The following is a 26,224-nucleotide window of genomic DNA, read 5'->3' on the forward strand; positions in this document are numbered from 1 at the left end:
TACCTTTCTCTTCCCTCCAACATTAAACCATACGGAATGGGTGGTCAGAGCACTTCTGTCCTCGGAGGTCAGGGTGGAGGGCCTCAGGAAAGCCCACACCTCAGAGTCTGGGCTGCAGACATCACAAAGCTCTGCTCCGTGCTGTTGGCATCCCAGGGAGCAGAGTCATGGTAAAGCTGGCAACACAACCTGAGTGGCAGGGCTGTGAGGGAGGTTGTAATCCTGTCCTCTGCCTCGCCGCCCAGATGAGGACCAAATCTGCAGCTCAGGGAGGCACTGCTCAAAGTCGAAGCAAAGCATGGGACACCTGCCATTTCACGTTTAAGTGCTGTGTGCAAAACCAGGGTGTCTGGTCCTTGGCGGGGGGAGGGGGGGTTGCCACAGTCTGGCAGAGGGGTGCAGCACGCCACTGGCAGTGACCACAGGGGTCAAGGTGGGGGTGGCGCGATGAGTTTGAGAATTCAATCAAAATTCCAGGCAGGAGAGCTTCTAGAGAAAATGACCAGCACCTGTAAGAGTAGAAGTTGTGGAGGAGACGGGAGAGGAGAAGAGGCCAGCTCCTGGAGGTGGGAAAAGCAGGGGAAAGGTCTGGGGCTGGAGTGGGTCCCCTGGAGCGAGAGGGCTCAGCTCATGCCACCCAGCGGAGCCAGGAGATAGGGCCCGGAGGGTGGGGAGGCATCTCTACCCGCTAAACGCCGACTCCAAACATCCTGCAGCACTTGCGGGCGCAGAGAAATGCGGGGCCTCAACAATCAGACACCCCAACTCCCAAACCCCGCGGTCAGTAAGGCCTACCCCGGGCGCCGGCCAGACACGAGTCTAGTTGCACTAGGCAGGGGACACTCTCCAGACCCGTCGGGCCAGCCCCGCCCCAGCCCCGCCCCTACCTGCCCCAGACCCGCCCCTACCGGAAGCCCAGGCTCGCCCCTACCGGAAGCCCAGACTATCGAGTCACGCCCCTTCCCGCCCCGCCCCAGGCCAGGCCCGCCCCGCCCCAGGCCCTCTCCTACCGGAAGCCCAAGCCTGCCCCTGCCGGAAGCCCAGGCTATCGAGCCCCGCCCCTTCCCGCCCCGCCCCACAATTCTCAGAGGGGCCCCTCCCCTGCCTGAGTCCGCCCCTTGGTCGGGCCCCGCCCTCGTAGGCGTGGCCTGTGCCGTTACCTCTCCCCACCAAGGCGGTCAGACTCCTCCCACGGCCCGCCGGCCAAGTTCCCGAGAGACCGCCCTGAGTGTGCTCGCCCGAACTTCTTCCCTCGCGCCGCCCGGTGCCCTCGGTGTCCCCGCCGCGCTGGACCGGACATGCTGCCCGACTGCCTGTCGGCGGAGGGCGAACAGCGCTGCCGGCGGTTGCTGGCGGGAGCCACGGCTCGGCTGCGCGCGCGGCCTGCGGCGGCCGCGGTCCTTGTGCCGCTGTGCTCGGTGCGCGGGGTCCCGGCGCTACTCTACACGCTGCGGTCCAGCCGCCTGGCCGGGAGGCACAAGGGTGACGTCAGGTACACCTGCCGGGACCTCCTCTCCCTTCTAGGAGGGCGCCGCTAAACCCCGGAGACCGCCGGGTCGTGGGCAAGGCACTTAGCCTCCCCGAGCCTTGGTTTCCGCCTCTGCAGAATGGGTCTAAGTAGAGCCCGTCAGCCAGCCGGCTGTGGAGGCAGTCAACTATTCACATCCCTCCGCCCGGAACCTGGCGCCGCAGGTACTCCTGCCCCGGCGCCGCCGCGCGGATCGCTCGAAGCGCGGGCGCGGGACATACGGTAGCTCAGCTGATAAAGACTCCGCCTGCAATGCAGGAGACCTCGGTTCGATTCCTGGGTCGGGAAGATCCCCTGAAGAAGGGACAGGCTACCCACTCCAGTATTCTTGGGCTTCCCTGGTGGCTCAGACGGTAAAGAATCCGCCTGCAATGCAGGAGACCTGGGGTTCGATTCCAGGGTGGGGAAGATCCTTCTGGAGGAGGGCATGGCAACCCACTCCAGTCTTCTTGCCTAGAGAATCCCCATGCACAGAGGAGCCTGACGGGCTGCAGTCCACGGGGTCACAAAGAGCCGGACACGACTGAGCGACCAAGCACACACACTGAAAAGGCAGAACTTCGCCTCTTGCCTGCGACTGCAGGAGGATTCCCCTCCGGGAGCCAAGGGGGAGCGCGGGGCGGGGCTATCTGGCTTCCCGCACAGGCCGCGACCCCCCTCCCCCGGCGGAAACGGGGAACACCCTAGGGTCGCTGTCAGCACCTCTGGGGCGACCCACGATAAGCCCAGTTAGCGTGTCTAAGCCCCGGGGCTTCTCCCCCTTACTCCTGTTGTTCAGGGAGGTAAACCGAGCCTGCAGAGGCCGTGGGGCTTACCCAGCCCTCTCTGCAAACTAGGGGCAGGGACGTTTTTTTTTAAAGCGAGTCCCTGCCGCAGCGGCCACCCCCAGCCCTTCATGGCCCCAGTGGCCCAAGAAGCAGGCTCCCTCTACCTGTTCAGTTTCCCAGGCGGCAAGTGTGACCCCGCTGACCGGGACGTGGTGCACACGGCCCTGAGGGAGACGCAGGAGGAGCTGGGCATGGCTGTGCCCGAGGAGCAGGTGTGGGGAGTCCTGCGGCCAGTGCACGACCGGGTAAGCCCTTCAGGCCCTCACCCGGCTCGGCCTCTCTGCTTGCCCCGGGCTAGGAGCAGGGCGCTCAGGGACCAGGAGGGTGGCTGTGGGGACTGTGGTAGTCACCGAGGGCGGTGGGGTCCCAGACAACCTGCCCAGCCGTTGTGTTCCAACCTCCCACACCCATCGGGACGGGGCCAGGGGTATTTGATTCCCCTTTCACAGGGGATCCTGAGGCTCAGTCCTGGGATGGAGGTGGCTCCAGGTGAACCAGCTCCACTCAGCTTGGTGGACAGAGGTTGGGGAGGGTGTTGAAGGCTAGGCAGGGGAGATCTGAGGGTGGTAAAAGTAAGGGAGAGCAACGGCCCAGAGGCCCGAGTGGGTCTAGTGTGTTGAGGAGGCCTGAGCCAGTCAGCATGGCTGGAGCAAGTCCATGAGCAGGGCCGGGTGGACCCAGCCTGCACAGCTATAGGCCCCAGAGGCCTCCCCTCAGGCTCCCCTGGCCCAAAGCCCCGCCAAGCCCAGCCCAGCCCTGCCCTGACAGCCTGCTCCCCTCCCACCACAGGAAAAGGCCACAGTGGTGCCAGTGCTGGCTGGCGTGGGCCCGGTGGATCCCCAGAGCCTTAGGCCCAACCCCGAGGAGGTGAGTGGGGGCATCTGGAGGAAGGGGGAGGGTGGGTTGTCCTGATGGGGGAGGCTGCAGTGGCCAGCGCTCTGTCTGCCCTCTCACTGCCCCCTGCCCACAGGTGGATGAAGTGTTTGCCCTGCCCCTGGCCCATCTGCTGCAGGAGCAGAACCAAGGTTACACCCACTTCTGCCGTGGTGGCCACTTCCAGTACACGCTGCCCGTATTCCTGCACGGGCCACACCGGGTCTGGGGGCTCACAGCCGTCATCACTGAGTTCACCCTGAAGCTGCTGGCCCCTGGCGTCTACCAGCCCCGCCTGGCTGGCCCGGAGCTGCCCCGGGGCTGAAGGCCTGGCCCCGAGCGGGCCCTGCCTCTGCCCGGCCAGGCCGGCTCCTCTCCAGGACTGAATAAAGCCTTTCCCAACACCGTGGCAACTGCATCTTCTGCACTGGAGCCCTGACCTTGGGCAGAGTCCATGGGACAGCTGGCCTGCTGGCTGGGGCACTTTGGGATAATCACGCTGTCACCTGCTATCGCACATACTGTGTGTCTGGCATCTTTTCTCTCATTTCACCCTCGCCATGGCCCTGTGAGGTGAGACCACGCTGTCCCTGGGTAGTGAGACGGGATCAGGGAGGGCAGACACCTTGCCCAAGGTCACCCCAGTTTGGGATTTGAACCAGGCCCTGTCTGGCACCAGAGCCCAAACTCCTAGCCACTACAGCCACCGCAGAACTGTCTTCCGAGCCTGGCTGATGCTGTGCCGGGCAGCAGCCATCCAGAGAGGAGCCCTGCATGTTACTGCAAACCTGTGACGTGCCAGGCTCTCCCTGTGCCAGGAGCTGTGCTGGGGCCACATCTGTGCAGCAGCCAGATGCTATCCTGCCCTCTAGGGGTGCTCAGTCTCGGGGCAACCTTAGACCAGGCCACATAGATAATCATGTGATTACACATTAATTACTCACAGATGTGTAATGGAATTACATATCCATCTTGTAAATCTCTGTGAGTTGAAGAGGTGGGCAGTCTGACCTGGAGATGGTGGACTGGGCAGTATCAGGTAGAACAAGAGATAGAAAACGCCACTCAGTGGCTGAGTTTGCCAAAGGAGGACTTCAGTTCAATTCAGTCAGTCGTGTTGGACTCTTTGCGACCCCAGGGACTGCAGCACGCCAGACCTCCCTGGCCATCACCAACTCCCGGAGTTTACTTAAACTCATGTTCGTTGAATCAGTGATGTCCTCCAACCATCTCATCCTCTGTTGTCCCCTTCTCCTCCCGCCTTCAGTCTTTCCCACATCAGGGCCTATTCCAATGAGTTGGCTGTTCCCATCAGGTGGCCAAAGTATTGGAGTTTCAGCTTCAGCATCAGTCCTTCCAACGAATATTCAGGACTGATTTCCTTTAGGATGGACTGGTTGGATCTCCTTGCAGTCCAAGGGACTCTCAAGAGTCTTCTCCAACACCACAGTTCAAAACCATCAATTCTTTGGCGCTCAGCTTTCTTTATAGTTCAACTCTCACATTCATACATGACTACTGGAAAAACCATAGCTTTGACTAGACAGACCTTTGTTGGCAAAGTAATGTTTCTGCTTTTCAGTATGCTAAGTTGGTCATAACTTATCTCCCAAGGAGTAAACGTCTTTTAATTTCATGGCTGCAGTCACCATCTGGAGGAATAGTGATTGCAAACTCCACAGACAGACTAGCTTCAGGTATAGCTGGATCCAGGAGCTCCAGGTGCTCTTCTTTCCTTGCTTTCCACTGTATCAGCCTCACCCTCGGGAGTATTCTCCACTCCCCAGAGCTGAGAGGCGAGGAGAAGACGACAGCTGTAGGACAGAACAGTACCAGCGTCAGCATCCCATCAACAGAAAACAGCTTCTCTTTCTGGGCCAGTCTATCCCAGAGTTACACTTTCTTGGCTGACTTTGGTCCACAAGACCTTCCCTGAGCCTGTCACTTGGCTGCTGGACTTGGAATTCATTGATCAGCCGGGTCTGGGGCACAGGCCTGGGGAACAGGGTGAACCTCCTAGAATGAGAGTAGGGAAGGGGTGGCCCCCCAAAGGACCCCTGGAAAGAGAAAGGGAAGGTGAGCAGGCAAAAGGCAGCCACATTCCCCTGCAGAGAGTGACCTTGAGACCATAGATAAACAGGAGCAGGGCAGGTCAAAGGGCAAGGGAGGGAAGTTGGGGCAAAAGTGCAACCCAGATTAGGACTTGAGCCCACAGTCTTATAATTGGAGTCACTTACCTGGTGTCTCAACGTACTGAGGCTCAGGGTCTCGTGTTTCAGCACAGAAGGAATTCAGTGAGAGACAAAGTGCTAGGCAAGAAGTAGATTTATTAATATAGAACGCTTGTGAGAGAGGAGACTGCCCCAAGGATTAAGTGGGTTACATTTTTATAATCGAAGGAAAGTTGGGGAGAGGGGAAAGACTGCCTTCTCATTCTTCGAGTAGACCTCAGGCTTTCCTCACTAGGTGGTCTTCCCTGATAGCTCAGTTGGTAAAGAATCCACCTGCAATGCAGGAGACCCCAGTTCGATTCTTGGGTTGGGAAGATCCACTGGAGGGGGGATATGCTACCCACTCCAGTATTCTGTCATGGAAAATTCCATGGACTGTATAGTCCATGGGGTCCCAAAAAGTTGGATACGACTGAGCAACTTTCACTTTTCATCACTAGCTCCTCCTTCACATCGGACAGGAGAGTATCTGACCCTAGAAGGTCAAACTAGGACTGTCTCAGTGCTTACTTAAACCAGCAGAATAATTTTTTTCTTTCACTTAATGACCTGAGGCATATCTCATGCTTCCATTTATGGCTTTATAGTTAAGCAAGCCTGCTTCGTCCCATGATGTTCTGATAGCTTTCTTGCGTGCTCACTAACTTGCAGCAGTCCCCCAGAGTTCCCTGGGTTCCCTCTGTCTCTAGTCCCCTACTGGGACCTCTGCAACTGCTTGTGTAACTATCCTTAGTCTATCCCTCTTAGAAGGAGGGTCATTGACTCAACGGACCTGAATTGGAACAATCTCCAGAGATAGTGAAGGACAGGGAAGCCTGGTATGCTGCAGTCCATGGGGTCGCAAAGAGTCAAACACGACTGAGCTACAGAACAACAATCAGAAGAAGCAACACTGTGCAAAGCTTGGCGTGTTCAAGGAAACGTGGGGGCAAAGGGGCCCACCGTTCAGGGGGCCGTAGCGAGGGGCGAAGCCTCAGTGGTGGGTTAGGATTTTATTCCAAGCTGGGAGAAGGGGGAGAGGAGCCGAAGTGATGGGTTGATGTTTTAAAGGCTTGAGTGGCAAGGGGACCAGGTTGCCTTACCCCTCCTGTCTCCATGGAGCACTCCCATCTCGCCTCCCCACTCCCCGCCCCTCCTCCTCCCCGCATGACTCCCCCCCCAGCCCTCTCTCTCACCCCTTTCCCCCCACCCTGCCTCCCCCAGCCCTCTCTCTCACCCCTTTCCCCCCACCCTGCCTCCCCCCAGCCCCCTCTCTCACCCCCCCTTTCCCCCCACCCTCGCTCCCCCAGCCCCCTCTCACCCCTCCTTTCCCCCCACCCTCGCTCCCCCAGCCCCCTCTCTCACCCCTCCTTCCCCCCGCCTCCCCCAGCCCCCTCTCTCACCCCTCCTTCCCCCCCCTCAGCCCCCTCTCTCACCCCCCCTTTCCCCCCACCCTGCCTCCTGTTGCCCTCACACCTCTTGTGTCACCTCTGGCCCTCCAGCCTCCTCCCCTGGGAGCAGAGCCACATGATGGTGGTGAAAATAACTCTCCAACAGAGTGCGAACTGTCGGGGGAAGGGACCCTTGGGGTGGAGGGCAGGGAGCTGCGGGCTCCTGGGCTCTGGGGGGGCCCCGAGTCCCGCCCCTTCTGCCTCCCCCACGGCCACCCGCTGGCTCTCACGGGTCACCTCAGTCAGCGCCCAGCAGCCACCCAGGCAGGTGCAGGGGCTCTCAGAGCAGTAAGTGGCCCCGCCGGCCTAGCCGCTGGCACACGGGGTGCCCCCCCCCTAGGCTGGAGGCCCCCACCCCACCAGCCTTGACACTGTGCTCTGTCCTCAGGTCCCGACTGCCTCCTAGGACCCTCCACGACGCCCTCAGTGATGCCCGTTGGCCCTGTCTGGGTGGGTCAGTGCCGCCCCCTCATCTGCGGTCCTCGGGGGCTCCTCTGAGTCCCTGCCCATGCCTGCGCCCCCATGGCGGGCCGGGGGCGGGTGAGCATGCAGGAGCACATGGCTATCGACGTGAGCCCGGGCCCCATCCGGCCCATCCGCCTCATCTCCCACTACTTCCCGCACTTCTACCCCACCGCTGAGCCCGCCTTGCATCCCCCAGACCCACGCCCTCCAGTGACCCCGGTCCACTCTGCACCCCAGCCCCAGCTGGACCCAGAGCCAGAGGGAGACTCAGACGACAGCAGTGAGTGGGGGCGGGTTGGGGGAGGGACACTCTGGGCTCCGCCCATCCAGGAAGGGGGTCTAGGGCAGGCAGGCCGGCCAGGCTTCAGACCAGGGAGGACCATGAGGCGTGGTGCCCGGCGGGGGTTGACGCAGACGCTGACCTGCCTGCCACCTGCCCCTAGCCGCCCTCGGCACCCTCGAGTTCACGCTCCTTTTTGACACGGACAACAGCACCCTGCACTGCACAGCTCACCGTGCCAAGGTGAGGAGGGGGCGGGCGGCGTCCCCGGGGCTCGGGCCTGCGCCCCGGGCCTCTCCCACAGCCACTCTCCCTTCCCAGGGCCTCAAGCCACCAGCCTCTGGCTCCATGGATACCTTCGTCAAAGCCAACCTGCTGCCCGGAGCCAGCAAGGTGAGGGCGAGATGCAGGCCCCCACAGCTTCCCCTCGGCCAGGTATCCAGCCTGGAGCGCCCACCTGGTCTGCCATGCCCCTCCTCCCCAAGGCCTCCCCCTCAGGCAGGGGCCCCCCATCGCTGGGACGGGGGGGACCCAGGTGGGGCACCGGGGCCCGAGGAGGGCTCTGACACTCCCTGCTTGGCCCTCAGGCCAGCCAGCTGCGGACACGCACGGTTCGGGGCATGAGGGGTCCTGTCTGGGAGGAGACGCTCACCTATCATGGGTTCACTCTCCAGGACGCCCGGCGCAAGACCCTGCGGTGAGGACGGGGCCTGGGCCACGAGGGGGGGCTGGGGTGGGGGTGGGGATGGGGGGCTGGCCTGGCCAGGCTGACCCAGGTGGCCCCCAGGCTGTGTGTGTGTGAAGACCCGTGGCTGCGGCGACGGAGGCGGGCGCCTCCCCTGGGAGAGCTGCGGGTGCCCCTGAGGAAGCTGGTGCCCAACCGGGCCCGGAGCTTCGACGTGTGTCTGGAGAGGCGGAGGCTGGTGAGTGGGGCTGGGTGGGGGTGACAGGGAGGGAGACCCAGGCGTCGTCTGGCCCAGGTGACCGGGCTCTCTGCTGTTTCAGACCAAGAGGCCCAAGAGCCTGGACACAGCACGCGGCATGTCTCTGTATGAGGTCAGTGAGACGTGGGACCCGGAGGTGGGTGCTGGGCAGGGCTCTGGGCCCAGGGGAGCTCAGAGAAACTGAGGCCTTTTCTCTCTCAGGGCCCATGAATACTCATAGTCTCAGGGGCATAGGCCAGCTTGAGACAGAGGCTGGAGCTGGGCAGTTGGTCAGTGGCCTTCATGGGCGGTTCAGTTCTCAGTATGGGGTGGGGGGGTTGTGAGTGCCAGCCAGGGGCCAGGGGGCTGCTGTCGGGGGTTGGGGGGGCGTCCTGGGACGGGAAGGGCTTGTAGTAGGGCTGCTCTCCTGGGAGGGCTCCCTAGCCTGGACTTGACTAACCGACAGTCGCAGGCTCCCTCTGGGCTGCGTGGGCTGCTGGGCCCACAGCTGCTAGGCCTGCCCCTGGGGCAGTGCAGGCAACGCTCCTGGGCTGGGCGCTCTGGACTGGCCCTTGTCAGGAGGGGTGAAGGTGACCACAAGGGATTGGCAGAATGAAACCAGAGACCTGGCCAGAGCCACTATAGCCCACGGGCCCCAGGGACCCGCAGAGCTGGGGCAGGGCCCTCCCCGCCCCAGCTTCCCCAGGACCTAAGGGCCAAGCGCTACTGCCCTGCCCCCTAGTGGAGCCTGCGACTGTCGGTTAGTCAAGTCCAGGCTGGGGAGCCCTCCCGGGGAAGCAGCCCTACTACAAGCCCTTCCCGTCCCAGACCCCCCACCCCCACCTGACAGCAGCCCCCTGGCGCCTGGCTGGCACTCACAACCCCCCCACCCCATACTGAGAACTGAACGCAAGGCAGATGGGCTTTCTGCAAATCACATTAGGGTGGGAGAACCACATTCTTTCCATGGTATCCTCTGAGTCCTTCTGGAAGCACCAGGGGCTGGGGTGGGGGGGTGGGTGGGGGGGGGGGCAAAGGGCATTCAGCATCTGACTCCCGGGGTGTGGGGTGTGAGGGGGGAGGGTCTTGCAGCTGACGAGGCCTGTGTGCACTTTGAGGAGGGACAACCCTCTGGGAGCTGCTTCCAGGCTTCCCCGAGAGGCTTCCCCAAGAGGGAAGAGACAGGCCCCTAATGGAAGGCCACCTAGGAAGCTCCTACGCGTTGTGACCCTCAGAGACATCAGTTCCCTCCCCTTCCACGACAAACAGAGCCGCAAGTGGCCGATCACGAGACCCGGACAAGCCCCCTCCCCTTCTCAGGCCCCAGAGGGTAGAGTGGACCTGGAAGTCTCATTCCAGGGCACTAAGTCAGTGACAGTATCGGGAAACTGGACCACGACATCGGACACTGGCCCCTGATTTCTTTGAGGCCAGTCTGAGTTCTCCCGCGGGGCTGACCCGGCCTACCCCTGCAGCAGGAGGTGGAGGCAGAGCTGGCCTCGGAGGAGCGCGGGCGTGTCCTGCTGTCGCTGTGCTACAGCTCTCAGCAGGGGGGCCTGCTGGTGGGCGTGCTGCGCTGCGCCCACCTCGCCCCCATGGACGCCAACGGCTACTCGGACCCCTTCGTCCGCCTGTGAGTGTGAAGCAGGTGGCCGGGTGGGCAGTGGGGGTTCCTCAGAGTGCCCCCGTGGCTCACCTCTCTGGGGCCACACCGAAACCAACCTCATCTCTCCCAGTTTCCTGCATCCCAACACAGGGAGGAAATCGAAATACAAGACCAGCGTTCGGAAGAAGACCCTGAACCCCGAGTTCAATGAGGTAGGCCGGCCCGAGAGAAGGCAGTCCCGGCTGCTGGGGGAGGGGTCGGCATCCTGTCTCACAGTACAGGCCCCAGCCACCCTGGGCCACTCGCCTGAGTCTGTCCCTGAAGCTGTGAAGGACTAAGGCCGCCTCCTTTTCACCGCGTCCCCTGCAGGAGTTCTTCTACGCAGGCCCACGGGAGGAGCTGGCCCAGAAGACGCTGCTGGTGTCTGTATGGGATTACGACCTGGGCACGGCTGACGACTTCATTGGTGAGCGGGAATGAGGGGGAGCTAAGTCGGGGGTTGGGACTCCCACCTGGCTCCTGACCTGTCCCCAAACCCAGGTGGAGTGCAGCTGAGCAGCCGGGCTGGCGGGGAGCGCCAGCAACACTGGCGCGAATGCCTGGGCCACAGTGACCGCAGGCTGGAGCTGTGGCACCCGCTGGACGGCGCGCCCCTCCAGCTCAGCGACTAGTGGGGCCCCCAGCCTGGCCGGCTCAGTGCCCCTTCCCCAGGCTGACCCACAGCCTCTCTGCAGAGCTGGAAGGCGCTGGGCTGCTTCACTCCCGCTATCCAGCCCCTGGTCCGTTGTTTCCTTCCTTCCCCACTTCCAAATTCACCCCACCGTCAAATCACGAAGCAAGAATAAACCTCTCCTCCCAACCAGACCAGACAGTCCGTTTTTTCCCTGCCATCGCCTCACAGGGCAGAATGGGCGCTGCTCTCCTTGCTCCCACCCTCCAGAGGCCTGCACAGGGCCAGGACCAGGTCTGGACCCCAGGCCAGTTTTCCCCTCCCCACTCTTGATTGCTGCACTGAGGGATAAACGCTCAGGGAGGTCTATGACAGGGGCTTCCCTAGTGGCTCAGCGCATAAAGAATCCGCCTGCAATGCAGGAGACAAGGATTCAATTCCTGGGCCAGGAAGATCCCCTGGAGAAAGAAATGGCAACCCACTCCAGTATTCTTGCCTGGAAAGAATCCCCTGGACAGAGGAGCCTGGCGGGCTTCAGCCCAAAGGGTCCCAAAGAGTCGGACATGACTGAGCACGCCCAGTCTGCGACAGGTTGACACACAGGAGTCAAGGTGTCAACTCTCAACATGACCTTGTCCTGACCTATCCCCCACCGTCTGAGAAACAAGCCTCTGTGAGTCACGGGCTGCAGCAGCAGCATGCAGGCAAGCAAGGCCACAGAGAAGATGCAACGAGAGAGTGGGTATCGCTAGCTTTATTGTCCAGCCGTCCAGACAGACGGACACCAGCCCCGTGGGCTCAGAAAGCTGCTTGCCTGGCCTGGTGCTGCTGGGCAAACTGCTGCATCCGCTCCTCGAGCTCCGGCCGGAAGTGTCGGATCAGGCCCTGGGGTGGGGGTGGGGATGCAGGGAGCGCTGTGTGAAGCAGGGTGTGAAAGCCCCGCTGCCCCCCCAATGCCTGGGCACTCACCCCCCGTGCCCCTCGTGGGGCAGCATACCTGCACGGGCCACGCAGCCCCATCGCCCAGGGCGCAGATGGTGTGGCCCTCGATCTGCTTGCTGATCTCCCACAGGGAGTCGATCTCTGCCGGCCGGGCATCTCCCCTCACAAAGCGGGCCATCACCTTGTTCATCCAGTCCACACCTGTGCCGGGGCAGCAAGAGACGGCCTGCTGACCCCCCGGGCCGGGGTGCAGGGGATGGAACCCAAGGGGTGCAGTTCAAGGGTCGGGGGTCTGAGAGAAGCCACAGCAAGCTGGGCGCCTGCAGCAGTGCATTCAGGGTCCGGAGCCCACGCCACCTGTGCCCCGTGCCCCACCCACGCCACCTGTGCCGCGTGCCCCACCCAGGCCCGGCATGAGCCACAGAGAAACCCTCAGCCTGCCCAGCATGCCTACCCTCGCGGCACGGGGTACACTGGCCACAGCTCTCATGCTTGTAGAACTCGATGAGGCGGGCGATGGCTTTCACAATGTCCGTCTGCGGAGACAAGGGGCAGTGAGGAGGTGCCCGAGCCTGAGCCTCAGCCCCTGGCGGCACACCCGCCCGATTCCAGCAGTGCTCTGGCCACCTCCACTCACCCCAGGCATCCTGCGCTGCCAGGCTCCATGGCCGTTCCCCATAGAGAAGCCTTGCCCCCCAGCCTCTCCCACCTCCCTGTATCTTGGGTGACAGGAATCGGGACCCAAGAACTGGCGGGTGTCTCTGAGAAGCTCGGGCTGGGTTACTAGCCAGGCTGGCCTAAGGCAGGCACTGGGTGGGAGCGTGGGCAGCCCTTCCTTACCGAGCGGTCCATGACGATCACGGCAGCCGTGCCCAGCCCCGTCTGCGCCTGGATCAGCGCGTCGAAGTCCATCAGCACCGTCTCACACACGGACTTGGGGATCAGCGGGGTGGACGAGCCGCCAGGGATCACAGCAAGGAGGTTGTCCCAGCCACCCGTGACACCCCCTGGGGCCCCAGCCAGTCCCCGAGAGGATGGATGGTCAGGGCGGGGGCCGGCATGCCTGTCAGCCCCCACCCCAGCCCAGGCCCCCGAGGCCCGCCCACCCCGCTGGGTGGCCCCAGGCCTCACCGGCGTGCTTCTCAATCAGCTCCTTCAGCGGCACAGACATCTCCTCCTCCACGGTGCAGGGGTTGTTGACGTGGCCAGAGATGTTGAACAGTTTGGTGCCTGAGTTGCGCTCTCGGCCGAAGCTGGCAAACCAGGCACCCCCACGGCGGCAGATGGTAGGGGACACGGCCACAGTCTCCACATTGGCCACAGTTGTAGGGCAGCCAAACACTCCTGCGGGGGGGAGGGTAAGAACCTGGTGGATGTCACATCCCTGGTGGCTCGGTGGCAAAGAATCCACCTGCCAATGCAGGAGACGTGGGTTCAATCCCACGTGCTGAGGGGCAACTAGGCCTGTGCGCCACAGCTACTGAGCCTGCCCCCAGGGCCCGGGAGCTCCACCACTGAAGCCCACGCGCCCTGGAGCTTTTGCTCGGCAGCAAGAGGCCATCGTGATGAGAAGCCCGTGTACCAGAACTAGAGTGGCCCCGTTTGCCACAAGGAGAGAAAAACCTGCCCAGCAACGAAGACCTGGCACAGCCAAAAACACATTTTTTTTTTTAAAAAAGAAAACAAACCAGTGGCTGCTGGAGGTTGGGGACAGTTGGGGTGGGTCTCCTGGAGGTGGCATCTGTCCAGGATCTGCTTCTGCGGCAGAGAGCCCTGCTTCCACCCATGTTAACTCTTGTCCCCCGGGAGCCTGATTCCAGCTGTGCTGCATCTCCGCCACCCTGCCCCAAGTTCCCGGGGGGTAGGAGCGCACCCGGGTGTGTGGCCTGTGGCCTGGGGCAGGATGAGACTCCTGGGGGCACTGGTGCAGCCTCTATGTTGTTCCCACCTACTTGGTGTCAGGCCCCCCAGTGCAGAAGGGACTCAGAAATTCCCCAAGAATGATAAGTGGCGACCTGAAGCCAGATCCCAGGTTCCACAGGACAAGGCCCGGGACGAGGCCAGGCGCCAGGTCGTACCCACGTCTGCAGGGAAAGGCGGCTTCAGGCGGGGCTTGCCCTGTTTGCCCTCGATGGACTCGATGAGCGCCGTCTCCTCCCCGCAGATGTAGGCCCCGGCCCCACGCACCACAAACACGTCGAAATCGTAGCCGGAGCCGCAGGCATTCTTGCCAATCAGACCAGCCTCGTAGGCCTCTCGGATGGCTACCTGTGGGACAAGGGTGTACAGACACAGTCCCCACGTGCCCAGGAACACTTCGTGTGGGAGGGCAGGGTACAGGCCCAGGGAGCTCATCACCATAGTCCAGGGCCAAAGCTCCCTCTGGACACAGGCAGAAGACGTGCTGGGAGAAGGGTAGGGATTTTTACAATGTGTGTGCTGCTTGTGTGATAACATTTAACAAAATCTCTAACTATATGTATTTTTTAAAGACTTTACGGAAATAATGAAAATTTCAGCAAGTAGTTTCTCTAGGTAGTCTATGGGAGATTTTTCTTTGGTGTGTGTGGATTCCTGTCTTTACAATGAGTGAGTACTGCTTCTGAGTAGAGGAAAGGACCCTGGAGGCTGATTTTTAAATATGTAAAAACACACATAATGCTACCATGTGCCAGGTTATGAACCTAATAGAAAAGTGAGGCTTCGGCCCTAGACCAATTACTATAGGCGTCACTGGGCTGAGAATTACTGACGTGACCTCTTGACCCTTCAAGAAAAATGCCCACGTGTGAGTTCTCCAGCCTACCCCCACCCCAGGAGCCCTGGAGCCCTGGAAGACCTCCCAGGCTGAGGCTCTGGGACACAGAGCGAGACAGAGGCTTTGGGGTGCACGTCCCACTCAGGACACAGGCCAGCTCGAGAGATCCCCACCCTCCCAGCACAACTCCAGATAGATCCCACGTGAGAACCTAAGAAGAACTCTGCCTGGGTTGGGGTATGAGAGTGCCCACTCAGCACCTGGCCCTCCCCCTGCCCACCTGCAGATTGGAGGCCTCGTTGTAGAACTCCCCGCGGATGTAGATGTAGGCGGCACGAGCGCCCATGGCCCGGCCCCCTACTAGGCAGCCTTCCACCAGCTTGTGGGGGTCGTGGCGGATGATCTCTCGGTCCTTGCACGTGCCTGGCTCCCCCTCATCCGCGTTCACCACCAGATACTTGGGCCTGCAGGGGCCAGCAGGGCAGTTGGGCCACAGGGCCACCAGGGTCAGGCCTTCAACCGTATGCCACCCCAGTCTACCAGGAAACCTCAAACAGGTTTTATCTGACAGCCAATCCTTCTCTGTCCCCGCAACAAGTCCCCAGGGCTCTGCTTGCTCACCACCAACGACGGGGAGCTCACTGCCTAGTCCACACTGGGGCAGCTACGAGCACAGGCAAGGTCTTGGTTCTACTCAGCCCAAATGCTTCTCCCAGTGCTTTCTCAAGAGCCCACATCTGCTTTTGGTCACGATGAGCATTCCGTGAACCTCCATCATATCTCTGGAGCCAAAAGGAGGCAGAGCTGACATTCATCATTTACTTTCTACACGCAGACCAAAGGGCAGGCCAAAAGCTGGAAGGCACAGTATCTCTCTAATCCCTGCACAATACAATACACATTTACAGAACAGAATACTGAGGTTCAGAAATACTGCCCAAAGCTATATGATTAAATGGCAGAGCCAGGAACTGATCAATTAAGTCTGCTGGGTTAAAATCTTGGGTAGACTCTGCTGCCCCTCAAGACTCCTGAGGAAGACGATGGAACCGAGTCCCTGCTACTGGAGCTCTGGTAAGGTTTTCCTACTCCATTCACTCTTGGTTTCCAAGGAAACAGCCCCAAGGCCCAGATAAGCCCCAGCCATCCAGAGGTGCAACCCCATTTCTGCCTGCCTACACACACCTGCCATCTGAGGGCTTATTCATGAAGCTCCATTTAAGGCCAGTGGGGAAGCCAGCACCTCCACGGCCCCGCAAGCCCGACGTCTTGACCTCACCCAGGATCCAGTCAGGCCCCTTCAGCAGAATCTCCTTCGTCTTGTACCAGTCACCTCGACTCTGGGCACCTTTAAGCCTGGATAGAAGGAGAAGGCGATGGCACCCCACTCCAGTACTCTTGCCTGGAAAATCCCATGGATGGAGGAGTCTGGTAGGCTGCATTCCATGGGGTCACTAAGAGTCGGACACGACTGAGCGACTTCACTTTCACTTTTCACTTTCATGCATTGGAGAAGGAAATGGCACCCCACTCCAGTGTTCTTGCCTGGAGAATCCCAGGGATGGGGGAGCCTGGTGGGCTGCCGTCTATGGGGTCGCACAGTCGGACAGGACTGAAGCAACTTAGCAGCAGCAGCAGCAGCAGGGTGGGGAAGGCAGTGAGGAGGAGGCCCTACCTGGGGACCCACCAGCCTAAGGGCACCATCTCACCTCCAGTCATGGCGGCCATACAGGTTGGTGAAGATCCGGTCTTCGTCCTTCAGCGAGCCAAATGAGGTTTTCTTGGGCGCTGTCTGGGGACACAGAGAGTCAGTATGCCCAGGAGAGCTCTGGGATTATGAGGGGCCAGGCCAGGAGCTACAGATTTTTGGGTCCCCTAGTTAAGGAGGGTTGGACTGGGAGGAGGGCAGGGGCCAAAGCTTCAGAACCCTTCGTACGGTCACAACTACCATTACCACTTAGTAAGCACTTTCTGTTAGCAGGCACTAGGCTAAGCTTTTTATATCCAAGATCTCATTTCATTCTCCTAACCCTGAGATAGGAATGATTTCCTCCATTTCACAGAAGAGGAAACAAGACTCAGAACAAAATGAGCTTACAAAAGGCACACAGCCTGAAGGAGCAGATGGAATCTAAGCACAGGTCTGTCTGTGGCCAAAGCCCACACAGGATCCACAGAACAGACTACAGCCCTGAACCCAGCGTGATGTCACGTCCATTTATTTACTTATATGGCTCTGCTGGACCAAAACTTAATTTGGCCAAAGTCTTGTTTATATGACTAAACTCTGCTGGAGACAAAACGTGTTTTCTGAAGGAAGAGGAATGCTTCACTGAGGCTGGGACACAAGATGATGGCGGGAGACCCGCTCGGGATAAAGCTGTTGAGGAGAGATGGCTCTGGAATCCCATGAGACATAGAGAGAACCCCAGCTGAGGGCTAAGGGGACCTCGCTTCCAGACACCCAACCCCTTAAGGGCCAATACAGGGAGCAGAACTTTGGACGAGGAATGAACGGCCCTCTCCAAAGCTGTTTCTGCATCTGTAAAATGGGGCAGTCAACCCTTCACGCGCTACAAGGTTGTAGCGAGGAAGGAATGAGACAAGGACGCTTTGCCACCTGCAAAATTCTCCGTTAGGTCGCGCAGTTGTTAAATAAGGGGAAGCCAAGGAGCCGGAGGGCTAGGGGGCCGGGGAGAATCAGCCTCCCGTTTGGAACCCGTCCCCTCCTACATCTGCAACCTTCCTGTCAGACGGGGGAGATGAGAGGCTTCTCCAGAAGGCACTACGGACCCAGGTATGGCGCGCGCAGACGCGACAGCGAGACCCGGCCCGCGAGCGCCCCTGGAACGAGCCAGGTCGGGCCTCACCGTGTCGCCGCTGAATCGCACAGACACCCGCGCGGGGAGCGACCCGCCGAGCAGCCGCCGTGCCGCCAGCATCGCGGGGAGGGGCGGGGAAAGGCAAGCCGGTGACCGCCCGCTGTCACCTTCACAGCTCTGAGGCTCAGGACCCGGCACGACCGAGACGCTAGGCGGCGCACAGGAAGAACGTCACACGCGCCCTCACAGGGCGCGCCCCAACTTCCCCGCGCCGCTCCCGCCCCGCCCTTGGCCCTGCCTCCTCGAGGGAGCGCGGAGAGGCCGGAAGTGCCCTGTCTGGCGCTGAGGCTGCTGGGAGATGTAGTCCCGTGGGCCTCCGGACCGCCTTTCTCCTGTCGCGAGGCTGGCATTTATTTACTGTCTTGCTCGCCGGCTCTGTTCTTTCGCATTTGCCTCCGGACTCTCAGCCTTTGAGCCCACTATGCAGCTGGACCCTCCTGCCTGCCTTGTACTGCTCTGGCCCTGTCCCAGCCCTGCCAGACTGTGACTTTACCCCCACCCACCTCGGGCACCCCTGGGCTCAGGGAAGCCGGGAGGCGGGGCAGGCGGGGGCTCTGGGACAGAGTTTCCCAGAGGAGGGACGTCTAGTGTTCTAGGTTGGGGTGAGGCCAAGAGGGTGGAGCTGGTCATCGGGCGGCCCAGCCTCTCCCCGGTGCTGCTGCACTCTCCGCACCATCCCTCCCGCGGTGCGGGTCAGGAGAGTTTGGCATTTGGCGCTGCTGCTCAAGATCCTGGCGTGGTCCCCGCTGCCTTGGCAACCTGGCCCTGGCCTGAATGGACGGACTCTGCCTCTCCCGCGCAGGGTCTTCTGGCCCAGGCCACGTCACGCCCCGTTCTCTCCAGGACCTCTTCCGCTTGGGACTTTAGGGCCTTTCTGTCCCCAACACCCCCACCCCCACCACCACCAGGCTCCAGTGACCTGAGAAGGTCTTCTGATCTTCGCCTGCCCCTGAAGTCTCCGAAGCTTGATTAACTTTTTAATCAGTTTGTCAGTTCTCTGGATCGCTGTGGCTCTGAGTCCCAAGATGTCTGTTTGGGTCTTCTCTCCCCAGCTCCTCTATTCTCTTATCCTGTGGTCATCCTTTTTAAAAAATTAAATTAATTAATTAATTTATTTTGGCTGCACTGGGTCTTCCTTGCTGTGCACAGGCTTCCTGTAGTTGCAGGGGGCAGGGCTGTTCTCTAGTTGAGTGCTCAGACTTCCCCTTGTGGTGGCTTCTCTTGTTTTGGAGCAGGGGCTCTAGGGCACTCGGGCTTCAGTAGCTGCGGCTCATGGGTGGCTTAGTTGCCCCATGCACGTGGGATCTTCCTGGACCAGGGTCCCCTGCATTGGAAGGCGGATTCGGAACCACTGGACCGCTAAGGAAGACCCATCCTTTCTTATCTCTCAAGAAATGTGCCATTTATAAAGTAATAGGCCCTTAATTTCTCATATATTTCCCATAGTAGCCCCGGGTACTGTTAATTCTTTTTCCCCACGAAGAAAAGGGAGGGCCACGATGGTTTCATCTCTTGTCCAGGGGCGTGAAGCTGCTGCGTGTAGATCTGGAAAGCGACCCAGGCCTTTCTTGCTTTTCAGAGCGCCCCAGACACAGCAGACGCACAGAGCAACTGGTGCACACGTGACAATCCTTTCAGGGAGTCAGTGGCGTTTCCAAAAGAAGAGGCAAGAGCCGGGGCACCTTGTCTGAGGGCTCCCAGAGGGGTGGGGCAGCCCCAGGCCCAGGGCCCAGCAGTCCTGACTCCCACCCCCAGGCCCCCTCTCCCGGGCAGGAAAAGAGATTGTCCAGTCAGAGCTGGGGATTACACTGCTAATCCGGGGCTCAGACCTGAGTACGTGGATCCCTCCCTCTGGGGTGGCAGAAGCGAGGCAGGATGGAGCCGGAGGGTGGATTCTCTCCTCATCCCTGCCTAACTGGGTCAGGGGAACACAAAGCCATGGGGAGAAGGCAGCCCGGGGATGCTGCGGATGGGAGATGCTGGGCATGGGGTGATGGGAAAGTAAGAACAAGGGGCAGGGCCCCCAGATCATCCCGTGCCAGGCTCAGTGCCAAGCACTTGCTATGTGTTATCTCCTTAATCCTCCCTCAACCCAGAGCATAGGAATGATGGGCCCCTGTTTTCGGAAGAGGACAGAGAGTATTAGCCATGCGGAGTGGCCTGCCTAGGACAGCATAGCAGCCAGAACTCGGCCTGAGGTCTCCTGACCTGCAGTCCCCACCCACGCTTGCCAGGCTCCACTGGGTATCACCTCTTCCAGGAAGCCCTCTTCTAAGGCATCCCAGACCCTGGCTCTCGGCTGTCTCATCCTGCGCCACTGTCTCCCCTGCCAGCCCCCAGGCCAGAAACTGGGAGGCATCCGGGATGCCTCGTTGTCCCCAGATCCATTGCATCCTGCCAGCCCTGCCTTCTGCGCGCTCCTGTTCCCGTGCCTTCAGGCCCCACCCCGCGGCCATGACCCATCAGCTTTCATCTGCAATTTTGCAAAGCCTCCTTGAGGTCTCCCAGCCTCAAATCTTTGCCCTGTAATCGCATCTTCGCACCATGGAACGAGCAGGACTGTTGTAAACCTGGGATCTGCCTTGCTCCTCCCCTGCCTGAGATCCCTCGTGGTTCCCCATGTCCTCAGGAAGAAACCCAGGCTTCCTGGCGTGGCACTCAGAGACCAACTTAGCTCAGCTGGCTCTGCCCACGCCAGCTGGCTTTGCACCGGGGAACCCATCTTCCTCCCCTTCCTCCTCCGCCTCCTCCTCCCCAGAGGATCCCTTTGGCTGTCACCTCCCAGGAAGCTTTTTTCCTCCACTTCATACAACTTTTGCATAACTACTGCCATGGGACCAGCGTGACTTCAGCTTGATCTGATCTTCCGTCTTCTCCAACCCCCAGGACAGAGCTTCTCCCGGGAGGGGCTTACTCAATATTGTAATCTAATTTTATATTTGGAAAATGAAAAAACTAGATGCTTTTCCCTTGTTGGAAATTTAAGAAATACAAACTAGCAAAAAGAGAGTAGTAACAAGAGAAAGTTGTAACATGTTTTCAGGGGCTTCCCAGGTGGCGCTAGTGGTAAAGAACCTGCCTTCCTGGTCGGGAAGATCCCCTGGAAAAGGGCATGGCAACCCACTCTAGTATTCATGCCTGGAGAATCCCATGGACACAGGAGCCTGGTGGGCTATGGTCTGTAGAGTCGCCAACAGTCAGACACGATTGAAGTGACTTGGCATGCATGCCACATGTTTTCACTGCCCTGACTTAGTCCCTGTTAGTACTGTTGTTATTCTGGCTGTGCTGCGGAGCATGCAGAATCGTAATTCCAGAGATGGAACCTGTACCCACTGCAGTGGGAGTGTGGGGTCTTTACCTCCGGACCACCAGGGAAATCCCCCCAGTATTATTTTTGCTTCTTTCCACTGTTTTCTAGATGGTTAAAAAACATTTCACAGTAGCATATGAATATGTGCTAAGTCACTTCAGTCGTGTCCGACTCTGTGACCCCACAGACTATAGCCCACGAGGCTCCTCTGTCTGTGGGATTCTCCAGGCAAGAACACTGGAGTGGATTTCCATGCCTTCCTCCAGGGAATCTTCCCAGCATATGAATATACTAACCCTTAAAAATTTAGACTTTAATAGAAAAAACTAAAGTGCCTCCACTCCAGAGCCAAATACTGTGTAATCCAATTTTATATTAAATCCTTTAAAAAAAAAAAAAAAGCAACTTTGTTTGTACATCACTTACCTGCAGAAAAATGAGTGTTTAGTGCTTTTAATTTGTAGAAACAGTGTCTAACTATAACACGATCTTTCACCCTGCTTTTTCAATCAAAACTGTGTCTGAGAGTAGTCCATTTTACAAATAGATTTAGAAACCTAGTTATCTACAGGTTACACCAGAGCATCAAGGTTAAAGACCTGGATTCAAAATCCTGCTTTCCACCACTTACTTCCTGTGTAATTTTATGACCCATGCCTCTATTAGGAAATTAGGATCACATACATCCCAAAAGAGCACTGTTAGGGTTGAGGAAAGTAAATGAGCAGTGTCTGACACAATGCCCTAAGAATGTTCAGCTAAATGCACTGGATTAGATTAAATAGATTAATTCAGAAAATCTGCATCTTTACATTATTGAGTCTTCCCATCCAGCCATGTGATATGATTTTATTTTTTTCAGATCTACTAGGTCCTTCACTAAGCATTTAAAATTTTAAAAAATTGTACACATTTTAAAATATAGGAATTTTATGGGATGTTTTTGTGATCTCTGTTCTGATAACGTTTTCTAATTGACTGTTGTTTGTGAATGTCATGCTCAGTCACTTCAGTCGTGTCCAACTCTTTGTGACCCCATGGACTGTAGCCTGCCAGGCTCCTCTGTCCATGGGATTTTTCAAGCAAGAATCCTGGAATGGGTAGCCATGCCTTCCTCCAGGGGATCTTCCTGACCCAGGGATTGAACTGGTGTCTCCTGCATCACAGGCAGATTCCTTACCATTGAGCCATGGATGTTTGTGTTTAGTACACTGTTATTTTGTCTTAGTTGATTTTACATCTGGAACCCTTAATGGAATTCCCCGTGAGAAAGTTTGTCCGTTGAAGCTTTTCTATTTTCTGTGCTGATGACTGTATTGTTGAGAAATGATGAGCCTAGCATGTTTCTTTCTAATGCCAGGTTCTAGTTTATTTTCTTATTTCATCAACTAAGAGCTTCAGAATAAGATTGAATAGTGTAGTAGGCTACCTGATGCGAAGAGTCAACTCGCTGGAAAAGACCCTGATGCTGGGAAAGACTAAGGGCAGGAGGAGAAGGGGACGACCGAGGATGAGATGGTTGGATGGCATCACTGACTCAACGGACATGAGTTTGAGCAAGCTCAGGGAGATATGAAGGACAGGGAAGCCTGATGTGCTGCAGTCCACTGGGGTTGCAAAGAGTCAGACACAACTTATCGACTGAACAACAGAGCTTCCTTATATGGGGTGTAACTTTAATGGGAGTGGTAAAAACTTAATATTGAAATCTCCAATTCCATTTGTTAGGATTTTTGTTTCTCCTTTTCACTTCATGTGCCTTTAGATTTCCTTAGACCAGCACATTTTAACTGGCAGCTCAGAAACAGAATTCCTGCCGTAAGTGTCTATTTCCCTCCTAATTAGTAATAGCTACTCGTGAAAATGAAAGCAGAGTGACTGCAGAAAAGAGCCACCAATGCAGGTGCAAAAGGAGATGGAATTCTAAGCAACAACACCTAAAAACCTTTCTAGATAAAGTTGGAGTCTGGAAATACCCACAAGAGCATCAGTCCTAGTCTTTTCTCCAACATCCTTTATTGCCTTGTTCTGTCACAGACCTGGATGCTTCCCTGGTGGCTCAGTGGTAAAGACCCCACCTGCGATGCAGGAAATGCGAGTCAGGAAGATCCCCTGGAGGAGGAAATGGCAACCCACTCCAGGATTCTTGCCTGGGAAATCCCAAAGACAGAGGAACCCGTCGTGCTACAGTCCATGGGGTCACTAAGGAGTCGGATTCGATTTAGTGACTAAACAATCAATAGCGATAATCAGATCGGCTTCTTCCCTAGTCAATCAGAGGTGTGACCTTGAACCTCCCAATGGCTTGCTTCCAAACCATGCAGTGGGTGGGAGGAGGGTGGATCTGAGCAATAATATTTGGATTACCCTACCAGGACTTCCCTGGTGACTCAGATGGTAAAGCATCTGTCTACAATGTGGGAGACCTGGGTTCGATCCTTGGGACGAGAAGATTCCCTGGAGAAGGAAATGGAACCCACTCCAGTACTTTCGCCTAGAAAATCCCATGGATGGAGGAGCCTGGTGCAGGCTACTGCCCATGAGATTGCAAAGAGTCGGACATGACTGAGCAACTTCACTTTCACTTTCACCAGATCTGGGCGTGGTTTTATTAGTTGCCCCAGGGCACCAGGCAGGATTGTAAATGTCCTGAAGACTTTGGCCCATTTTAAAAACAAGCATGTGGTGTGGTCAAAAGGCAAAAAAAGCTAAGTGTGACAACTGTCAAGACAGCCTATTAGTATGCAGTTTGCTGAGGCTTTTGATAGAGATCTTGATTGTATTAAGGCTCAGTTTCACCGAATGCTTCTTCTGTGTCTGAGATGATCCTATTGTGTTTCTTCTTTCTTCTTAATTACATCAGTCTTTTTCCTAATCTACTGAGTTATTTTTGACCTAAAGGGGTGGCAGAGTGAGGTCACTAAGGGAACAGTTGGATCTTGGGTTCTGTCACCTACCAGCTGCCTGGCATCCGACAAGTTTCTTGACCTCTCTGTGCTTCATGACTAGTTTCAGTGGTGACCTGCTTTAATCTCCGTGAGGTCCTTACAACGGGGCCCCGAACGTTGTAAGTGCTCTGTGTTTGCTGTCCTCGTTTTTTATTATTCCAGGGACAAGGCTTTTGGTCATGCTGTCATATTTTCTCACTGGATTGACAGCTGTGGCATGCCCCTTTCCCCCTTTTCCCATTTGCACGAGTTTTCTGAGGGTAAAAGTCATCGTTTCCTGAAGCATCACTAGGACTCACCGTAAGGCCATCTGGAGCTGGGGCCTCTGCTTATGGGTGAGCTGACCACTGTTTCCATTTCTTTTATGGCCATTTGTTTATTTCCTTGAGTCATTTTTGAACACCTATATTTTAAAGAATGTTTTCTTCATGGATTGTCCCTTTTTCTAATATAAAATATTTCTCTGCTTTTAACGATTTTGCCTTGAGGTCTAGGGTCTCTGATATTACTATTGCTACCTAAGCTTTCTTTTTATTAGTATTTGGGTTTTTCTTTTCTTTCTTTCTTTCTGTTTTTGGCTGTGCTATGTGGCATAAGGGATCCTAGTTCCCTGACCAGCGATAGAACCTGTTAGCCCTGCATTGGGAATACAGTCTTAGCCACTGGAACACTAGGCAAACCCCAGGGATCTTTTCTTTTTATTTTCCATCTTTCTCTTGTTTTAGGGATGACTTTAAAAATTTTTAAATTTTTATTTAAATTTTCATTTTGTTTTACTTTAACCCAATGTCACTGTCTTTTAAAAAGAGTCTGACCTATTTACATTTATTGGTATTTCCACTGGAACATATATCTGCCATATTATATTATGTTTTCTACTTAGCATTCTTTCTCTTGATTACTTTTTCTTCTGTTTTCTGAATTTCTATTGAATTAATTGAGTTTTCTTTGTGCTATTCCCTTCTTCCCCAGTACTGGTTTCAAAGTTATACATTTTATTTACATTTTTAGTGGTTTCCCTTACATTTTTAACACTGATGGAAATTTCCTTTTCCAGCAAAAGCTAATCCATACGTCTATCCTCCTGCTGAATTGAAACAAAAACAGGTGGTCCTGCATCTCTCTGTACTTACCTCTATCACAAGTTCTGCATCCCTGTTTTCTGGGTTGGCCCTGTTTATGACCTGGCAGGGAGGGCATTTCTGGCACCATGCTTCATGCTCTTGGTGGAGACCTGGCCTCCATCACTGAAGCCTCTCAGCCTTGTTCACCAGCACGGGTTACAGACTGAAGACTTGGCCCCAGGCCCTGTGCGTTCAGCTTGGCCGTGTTCCCACTTCCTGGCTAAGTCACAAGGCTTCAGCTCCCACCCCAGGCTGGGGGTTTCTTCCTATTTCTTTCCTTCAAAGAGAGCCTTATTTCAAGTCTACACAGAATTCCCTTGTTCATTTCTATGTGATTGGCATGTCATTACTAACGCTTTTTTCCCCTTCTCTGTTTCTTTGAGAGGGAAACGGTGCATGTTCGGTTCTACTCTAATACCTTCAACTGGATAGCTCCCTATTTTTCCCCCACTAATTTGAACTTGAGAAAGTCAGTCAGCCTTCGCTGGTGAGGCACACACGGGACAAGGTGAGCGCGAGCAGCGGAATTAACGGCTCACGTGGCCCAGCCTCCCTCCCTGCTCTCCAGGGCAGAGCGCCCACACATGCCCTGCAGACCGTCTGGTCCTGGCGTGAGAACCTGTTGGCCTGCCAGGGTCCCAGGGTCCCTCTTTGGCTTATACTGGTCCTGAAGCCCTGGGCACCGTCTGCAGCCTCCATCAGGGAGCTCCGTGAAGTCTCAGTCCCAGGGATCAATACAGTCCCCTCAGCCCACCCACCCTGGCACCTCCTTGGTGGCAGATGCATACTCAGACACCTGGTGGATCAGGTCGAGGTATCTGCAGGGTGTCAGCCCCTTTCCTGTCTTCATGTTGCCCCTTGGCATTCTGCCTACACCCCCTTTGGCCCTTAACACAAGAGCTCTAGTCTCTTTTTTGCCCCATGTAGCCCTTGACTGCTATTTGGGATGACAGACACCAGGAAGAGCTTACACACCCCTCGACTAATCCCAAGCCTTTAGAAATACGAGACTCAAGTTTCAGTTTTTAGAAATGCCAGGACCTACCTTATAAATCAGCAAAAAGCAAAACCTGTTGAGTGTTTATTAGAAACAGATTGAGCCGTTCATCTTCTGTTACATGTTCTTCCTCCCATGACCACTTTGCACCTTCCAAAGACAATTTCCTCGCAATATACAGAACTCAGAGCCATGAAGGACACATGGTCGGGGGCGCCGCTGTTGCAACGGTCATGACGCCATAGCCAGTATTTATGGCTTCCTTCCTCCTTCCTGAATCCCACGTTCCCTCTGCCTCCAGCCAGTACTGCAGCTGCTCAGGAGACTTTACCAGGTGGGTTGACTTAATATCATAAAGATGTCACATCTTTCCAAGTTAATCTACAAACTCATTGCAATTCTGATCAAAATCCCATCAAGGCTTTTC

General features: G+C 56.8%; 3 protein-coding genes and 1 long non-coding RNA gene across 20 annotated transcripts; 2 read left to right on the forward strand and 2 right to left on the reverse strand.

Annotated features, from left to right (window-relative positions):
- The first annotated feature begins 1,005 nt into the window (after positions 1–1,005).
- NUDT8 (nudix hydrolase 8) lies at positions 1,006–3,637 on the forward strand. Of its 9 annotated transcripts, none has more exons than XM_086385375.1 (5): positions 1,231–1,692; positions 1,787–1,881; positions 1,986–2,600; positions 3,145–3,222; positions 3,326–3,637. In XM_086385375.1, the coding sequence occupies exons 3-5, from the start codon at positions 2,424–2,426 to the stop codon at positions 3,551–3,553; spliced, it is 483 nt and encodes a 160-aa protein (XP_086241501.1). In that variant the 5' UTR covers positions 1,231–1,692; positions 1,787–1,881; positions 1,986–2,423; the 3' UTR covers positions 3,554–3,637. The 9 variants fall into 9 exon arrangements, with proteins under 9 accessions (XP_086241497.1, XP_086241504.1, XP_086241503.1 ...); XM_086385380.1 differs by lacking the exon at positions 1,787–1,881 and having other exon boundaries at positions 1,367–1,492; positions 1,607–1,692; positions 2,468–2,600; XM_086385371.1 differs by lacking the exon at positions 1,787–1,881 and having other exon boundaries at positions 1,006–1,492; positions 2,468–2,600.
- Positions 3,638–3,668: 31 nt separating this feature from the next.
- Positions 3,669–11,027, forward strand: LOC147341771 (double C2-like domain-containing protein gamma). 8 transcript variants are annotated; one of them, XM_086385366.1, is made up of 12 exons: positions 3,669–3,801; positions 7,278–7,339; positions 7,551–7,634; positions 7,798–7,877; positions 7,956–8,027; positions 8,222–8,331; positions 8,422–8,557; positions 8,640–8,690; positions 10,033–10,190; positions 10,294–10,375; positions 10,533–10,629; positions 10,704–11,027. In XM_086385366.1, exons 1-12 carry the CDS (start codon positions 3,683–3,685, stop codon positions 10,832–10,834), a joined length of 1,182 nt encoding a protein of 393 aa, XP_086241492.1. In that variant the 5' UTR covers positions 3,669–3,682; the 3' UTR covers positions 10,835–11,027. The 8 variants fall into 8 exon arrangements, 7 of the variants coding, with proteins under 7 accessions (XP_086241492.1, XP_086241487.1, XP_086241488.1 ...); XR_015158021.1 differs by lacking the exon at positions 3,669–3,801 and adding an exon at positions 6,847–7,177 and having other exon boundaries at positions 10,036–10,190; positions 10,314–10,375; XM_086385361.1 differs by lacking the exon at positions 3,669–3,801 and adding an exon at positions 6,848–7,177 and having other exon boundaries at positions 7,956–8,069.
- LOC147341772 (uncharacterized) lies at positions 4,161–5,602 on the reverse strand. Its single transcript, XR_015158022.1, has 2 exons — positions 5,466–5,602; positions 4,161–5,042 (listed from the first exon to the last, which is right to left on the reverse strand). It is a non-coding gene; the product is annotated as an uncharacterized LOC147341772 (long non-coding RNA).
- Positions 11,028–11,569: 542 nt separating the features above from the next.
- On the reverse strand, positions 11,570–18,523 carry NDUFV1 (NADH:ubiquinone oxidoreductase core subunit V1). 2 transcript variants are annotated; one of them, XM_086385370.1, is made up of 10 exons: positions 17,523–18,523; positions 16,243–16,325; positions 15,719–15,889; positions 14,814–14,997; positions 13,854–14,043; positions 12,907–13,119; positions 12,616–12,782; positions 12,230–12,311; positions 11,831–11,976; positions 11,570–11,718 (listed from the first exon to the last, which is right to left on the reverse strand). In XM_086385370.1, the coding sequence occupies exons 1-10, from the start codon at positions 17,763–17,765 to the stop codon at positions 11,632–11,634; spliced, it is 1,566 nt and encodes a 521-aa protein (XP_086241496.1). In that variant the 5' UTR covers positions 17,766–18,523; the 3' UTR covers positions 11,570–11,631. The 2 variants fall into 2 exon arrangements, with proteins under 2 accessions (XP_086241496.1, XP_086241495.1); XM_086385369.1 differs by having other exon boundaries at positions 17,404–17,557.
- Positions 18,524–26,224: the final 7,701 nt, after the last annotated feature.

The sequence above is a fragment of the Bos grunniens genome, chromosome 29 (assembly GCF_055505025.1).
Source record: "Bos grunniens cultivar Pamir isolate PY7600 chromosome 29, Bosgru_T2T1.0, whole genome shotgun sequence".
Taxonomy (NCBI): domain Eukaryota; kingdom Metazoa; phylum Chordata; class Mammalia; order Artiodactyla; family Bovidae; genus Bos; species Bos grunniens.

What these genes read in the sequence shown, in the direction of transcription:
- LOC147341771 (XM_086385361.1), top strand. Translation starts at nt 6,966, where the DNA reads ATGATGGTGGTGAAAATAACTCTCCAACAGAGTGCGAACTGTCGGGGG. An exon ending in TGCCCGTTGGCCCTGTCTGG is followed by an intron (nt 7,340 to 7,550) that starts GTGGGTCAGTGC and finishes TGCATCCCCCAG; the next exon opens with ACCCACGCCCTCCAGTGACC. An exon ending in GCGGCATGTCTCTGTATGAG is followed by an intron (nt 8,691 to 10,032) that starts GTCAGTGAGACG and finishes CTACCCCTGCAG; the next exon opens with CAGGAGGTGGAGGCAGAGCT.
- NDUFV1 (XM_086385370.1), bottom strand. Translation starts at nt 17,765, where the DNA reads ATGCCAGCCTCGCGACAGGAGAAAGGCGGTCCGGAGGCCCACGGGACT. An exon ending in TGAGCCTCAGAGCTGTGAAG is followed by an intron (nt 16,326 to 17,522) that starts GTGACAGCGGGC and finishes CTGTGTCCCCAG; the next exon opens with ACAGCGCCCAAGAAAACCTC. An exon ending in GCCTTTCCCTGCAGACGTGG is followed by an intron (nt 13,120 to 13,853) that starts GTACGACCTGGC and finishes TCCCCCCCGCAG; the next exon opens with GAGTGTTTGGCTGCCCTACA.
- NUDT8 (XM_086385371.1), top strand. Translation starts at nt 1,299, where the DNA reads ATGCTGCCCGACTGCCTGTCGGCGGAGGGCGAACAGCGCTGCCGGCGG. An exon ending in AGGCACAAGGGTGACGTCAG is followed by an intron (nt 1,493 to 2,467) that starts GTACACCTGCCG and finishes CTACCTGTTCAG; the next exon opens with TTTCCCAGGCGGCAAGTGTG. An exon ending in TTAGGCCCAACCCCGAGGAG is followed by an intron (nt 3,223 to 3,325) that starts GTGAGTGGGGGC and finishes CCCTGCCCACAG; the next exon opens with GTGGATGAAGTGTTTGCCCT.